Source organism: Hakea prostrata, chromosome 8 (genome assembly GCF_041222555.1).
Source record: "Hakea prostrata isolate BN-2017 chromosome 8, UWA_Hpros_2, whole genome shotgun sequence".
NCBI lineage: Eukaryota > Viridiplantae > Streptophyta > Magnoliopsida > Proteales > Proteaceae > Hakea > Hakea prostrata.
The window spans coordinates 20,090,972-20,096,551 of NC_142607.1; the positions used below are offsets into that span (position 1 = coordinate 20,090,972).

Genomic DNA, 5,580 nt, shown 5'->3' on the forward strand with positions numbered 1-5,580 from the left:
TTTTTTGGTGAAACCTTTCCTTTATTTTTACTTCCATTAATTAGTCGTATTATAACATGTATTATATATGTAAAATATAATTGACGTACACGACTTATCGAGCCGATTTATTAAAAACGAACTATTTGCCATATGGACGGATTAATTTATGTATGAAGTATTGCCATACTTAAACTTATTAACCATGGTTCAATATAAAATAAACCGGATTTGAGTCGGTTCGGGTGTTAAATCAGTGGATAACAACCGTTGAAGCACCTCACACCACCTATGGCGAGACACCTCAAGTAAAGGCGGAAACAATGCTCTTTTCCTTGAAAAATGGCGGTCTCTGCTAAAGCTCCTGGACTCCCACTCCAAACAGACCTTATCTATCCTTCTCGCACAAAACTTTTCCAGCCCAAAACAGTAAATTCTTCTGTGAATCGCCAAAACCTCCAGATATCTCTGAGAAGAAGCCCTGAAATCTCTGCTCTCAGCACCAACTCTATTGATACCGTAAATTTGAATTCTGATATCTGCCTCCTATGTCTCCACGGGAACTTAGAGCAAGCCCTGCGTCACTTAGACACAATGGAAGAAGATGGGTTCCCTGTCGAAGAGGAAACTTATCTAGCTTTGATCAAGTTGTGCGAGTGGAAGCGAGCAGCCTCCGAGGGAGCTCGTGTTTATACTTGTATTTCTCGTTTGAAGGGCCATATAAACCTTCGTTTGGGAAATGCTTTGTTGAGTATGTTCGTGCGGCTGGGTAACTTGCTTGATGCCTGGTACGTGTTTGGCAAAATGGAGGAAAGGGATCTCTTTTCGTGGAACATCATGGTTGGTGGGTACGCTAAAGCGGGTTTCTTTGATGATGCCTTGAATTTGTATCATAGGATGTTGTGGGTGGGACTCAAACCCGACATGTATACGCTTCCTTGTGTTCTGAGGACGTGTGGTGGCATTCCGGATTTGGCTAGGGGTATGGAGGTTCACGTTCATGTCATCAGATTTGGGTATGAAGCAGATGTTGATGTAACTAATGCTTTGATTACTATGTATGCTAAGTGTGGGGATGTTCGTAATGCAAGGTTATTGTTTGATAGAATGCCCAGGAGGGATCAAATCTCCTGGAATGCTATGATATCAGGATATGTTGAGAATAATGAGTGTTTGGAAGGCTTGAACTTATTTTTTATGATGAGAGATCTTTCTATAGATCCAGATTTGATAACCATGACCAGTATAATTTCTGCATGTGAGATTCTCAATAATGTGAGGTTAGGGAAGGTGATTCATGGGTATGTGAGCACAAAGGAGTTCAGCAAAGATGTTTCAATTTGTAACTCTTTGATTCAAATGTACTCAAGTGCTGGGAACTTTTCCGAAGCAGAGAAAGTTTTCTGTAGGATGGGTTCCAAGGATGTGGTGTCGTGGAGTGCGATGATTTCTGGTTATGAGAAAAATGGGCTACCTCAGAAAGCTGTGGAAGCTTATCATCGGATGGAATTGGAGGGGGTGAAGCCTGATCAGGTCAATATTGTCAGCGTTCTTTCTGCTTGTGCTTCTCTAGGACTTCCTGATTTGGGAAACAAGCTCCATGAGTTTGCTATTAAGATGGGCCTTATTGCATACACAGAAGTTGGGAACACCCTTATTGATATGTATTCCAAATGTGGTTGCATTGATAAGGCTTTGGAGGTTTTTAAACAAATGCCTGAGAAGAATGTGATATCTTGGACATCAATCATCTTTGGATTTCGGATAAACAATCGGAGCTTGGAGGCCTTGAACTTCTTTCGACAAATGGGATTCAGTGTAGAACCTAATTCAGTTACACTGATTGCTGCTCTTTCCACATGTGCTAGGATAGGAGCCCTGATGTGTGGGAAGGAGATTCATGCTCATGCATTAAGGAGAGGAGTTGGGTTTGAGGGGTTCCTGCCAAATGCACTCTTAGACATGTATACAAGTTGTGGAAGGATGGAATATGCAAGGACCCAGTTTGACAGCTATGAAGACAAGGATGTTTCATCTTGGAATATCATGTTAACTGGCTATGCCCGCCAGGGATATGGAACACTTTCAATTGATCTGTTTCATAGAATGATAGATGAAGGGGAGCATCCTGATGAAATCACATTTGTTGCCCTCCTATGTGCTTGTAGTAGATCTGGAATGGTGAGTGCAGGCTTGGAGTATTTTAACATCATGGAACAGCGGTATGGTATCACACCTAATCTGAAGCACTACGCTTGCATGGTGGATTTACTTGGCCGTGCTGGGCGTTTGAAAGATGCCTATGAATTTATAGAAAACATGCCCTTGGAGCCAGACGCTGCTGTCTGGGGAGCCTTGTTGAATGCATGCAGGATACATCGACAGGTTGAGCTTGGTGAACTTGCTGCTCGCTTCATATTCAAATTGGATTCAGAGAGTATTGGTTATTATGCTCTATTATGTAACCTCTACGCTGACAGTGGTCGATGGGATGAAGTTTTGAGAGTGAGAAGGACAATGAGAGAAAGAGGGGTTGTGTTTGATCCTGGCTGCAGTTGGGTGGAGGTTAAGGGAAAAGTTCACGCATTCCTTAGTGGTGATAGTTCTCATCCACAAATTAAAGAGATTAATACAGTTCTTAATGGCTTGTATGAGAGAATAAAAACTATTGATCTTAATATGTTTGAGAGAAGTTCTGTAGATGATACTGGAACATCAAAGGCGGATATCTTTTGTGGACACAGCGAAAGACTTGCCATTGCTTTTGGGCTCATCAATACTTTGCCGGGGGTGCCTATTTGGGTCACTAAGAATCTTTACATGTGTACGAGCTGCCATAATACAGTCAAGTTAATCTCTAGGATTGTTCGCCGGGAGATAACTGTTAGGGATACTGAGCAATTTCATCATTTCAAAGATGGAATCTGCTCATGTGGAGACAAGGATTGTTGGGGGCTGCAGAACTAAAAAAATTAGATGAAATCTGGAACCTCTGTTCTCTCCTCTCCAATGTTATCAAGGTTGTGAAGCAAACAGAAAATTGTAAAACAGGAAAAAGGGGGAATCCCAATATTTTTCCTTTAGCCTAGTGAGAGATTACTGGATTTTAACACAATTCCTATGACTCAGTTGAGAAAAATGTGAGATATTATTATGCCTGGCATTGGTAAACTGTGATACCTGGTTCACTTTCTGTTAGTGTGATTGGTGAGACTGGTAAGGAAAGGTTGCCGGTTCCTTATCTCATGTAAACTGCATTGTGTTGTATGATTCTGCCTGAACTTCACTCCCTTTTTGGACACGTGATGAAGGCCATCTTCAAATTACTGCTAGTTAATCTCTGTTCCTGTTGTAAATTGGTATTGTCTTTGGAGGAGAATAAAAGGAAAACAGTACCTATTGTCGGGATGATAGGTTTACTTGTATATGGGAGAAATGAATATACTGATTGACTTTTACTCAGACAATTCTGAAGTCAGCAAGCAGGTAGTTTTGTTATCTCCGCTAATCCTTCTATGATCACAAGTTTGAGAGAAATATTTATCCATGTGAAGACCCATGGGCATTGTTGTGTGCTAAAATATCTCTGAACAAAACTCCTTCCCCTTGTCGACATAGTCTCTGTCATGTTCAACTGGTTATGACCGCATGACCAAACCGGTGGTCTTGCTTGTCAAACACCATTTTTGGTACTCCACAAGTAGTTATTGCTTCCCATCATGAAGGATTTGTGCAATTTTCTACATCCTGTGATGTGTTCTCACTACCTAAACCCTGCAGGCTCTTTACTGGCAAAGAGTAAGTGTTTTCTCACGGATGTTCTACAGTTCTTCTTGGCACAGCTGCAGAGACCCGAGCAATGCTTGGATTGGCTGATCACTTCGAACTATTGAGTAGTCATGATGCAATAAAATGATAAATTACAAGATTATTGGCTATGAAATTAGGTGGTGTGCCTGAGATAGGAGATCCAAGGGTCAATGAAATACTACATATGGTATTTGTAGGCGGGTGGGTTTATGCATGGTTTTATGAATGAGCCATGTTATTGAACAAAATTTACTATAACGCCCCAATCTCCATGTAAGGAGAAAGTCGTCATTGATCAAGGATCGACGTTGCTTAGATAGTGAACCAAAATACACTAAGAGGGTTTCCACAGATAAGGAGAAAGTCGTCATTGATCAAGGATCGACGTTGCTTAGATAGTGAACCAAAATACACTAAGAGGGTTTCCACAGATAATGTGAATAATAAAATCCACCAAAACTATAAATGATTGCAGCGGAAAATTTTCAAATATAAATCAAAATGCTTCCATGAATTGTCTCATAATTTTAATGAAATCCAAGTAAAGGTCTAAAATTCAAGATTTACAACTAATAGGAAATTTCAATATTTATCTATCCTTAGAGATGTAGTAGACATGATCTTGATCTTCATCCTCTGAATATTCATCATCCCTTTGATCAAGTCCATCATCTGTAGAAATTAACTTTCGGGAAGAAACTTAGCAAGTACAACCTAACACATATCAACAGTTTCCTTTCTTTTTATATTTAATATTTAATTAAACATAATCTTATACAAATAAAATTAACTAACATATATAAATGAGAAAATAAAGTCATGACATGCCCAATGATATAGATGAGACTCAATGATTCTAAGAAGATATAAATAAACCATACATACCCTCATTGGTCTAGAGTCGATAGGATGCCCAATGTTGTTACATGGCCTACACGCGTTACACAACCCAACATCCATCTACCCTAACCCAAATGTTTCCAAACTCAATGTATGTTCCATGTTATTACATGGCCTGCGTGCGTTACACAGCCTTAACATACATTCTCATCTAAAATACACAACTACCATCTCACATGCATACATGGTCTAATGTCGATCAGATGTCCCATGCCGTTACATGGCATGCACACGTTACACAGCCCAACATCCATCTACCTTAACAAAATGTTTTGGAATCAATGTATGTTCCATGCCGTTACATGACCTACGCGTATTACATAGCCTTAACATACATTCTCATCCAAAACATCTACTAACTCAATATCACACATAATGCTAATATGATCATGACATGTCTTGATGAATCATATGCAAACAATGCAAGATCATATGAAAATGATGAATTTTGTATATAGTCCATTATAAAATCGATGCATAATACAATAATAAATAATTCAATAAAACACAAATCTAAAGATACATTCATGTTTATAGAAAAATATTAATAAATTCAAGGGAGAGATTAATTATTGGTAGATCATAATAATTTCATAAAACATAATCTAAAAGAATACATATTTATATACTCAAAGACAAGATACTAATAAATCAAGATAGACAAAATCTAAAATGTATTCATACTCAAAAACAAATTATTAAATCAAAGGAATAAATCATATACTAATAAACTATGTAAATCAAGCATCATCTAAAACGTATTCATAATCAAGATAAGTAATAAATTCAACAAAAGAATCAATCACTAAAAAGTCATGTAAACTACAAATCTAATCGTAGAAAAAGAAAACAATAATATGTTGAAAGTATGAAGATTGTACTTTACTGTGG

At 38.3% G+C, this 5,580-nt stretch overlaps 1 protein-coding gene across 1 annotated transcript; it reads left to right on the plus strand.

Annotated features, from left to right (window-relative positions):
• Positions 1–273: 273 nt before the first annotated feature.
• On the plus strand, positions 274–3,531 carry ECB2 (Tetratricopeptide repeat (TPR)-like superfamily protein). The gene has a single exon (XM_089167498.1). The coding sequence runs from the start codon at positions 322–324 to the stop codon at positions 2,944–2,946; it is 2,625 nt and encodes an 874-aa protein (XP_089023624.1). The 5' UTR covers positions 274–321; the 3' UTR covers positions 2,947–3,531.
• Positions 3,532–5,580: the final 2,049 nt, after the last annotated feature.

What these genes read in the sequence shown, in the direction of transcription:
- ECB2 (XM_089167498.1), top strand. Translation starts at nt 322, where the DNA reads ATGGCGGTCTCTGCTAAAGCTCCTGGACTCCCACTCCAAACAGACCTT.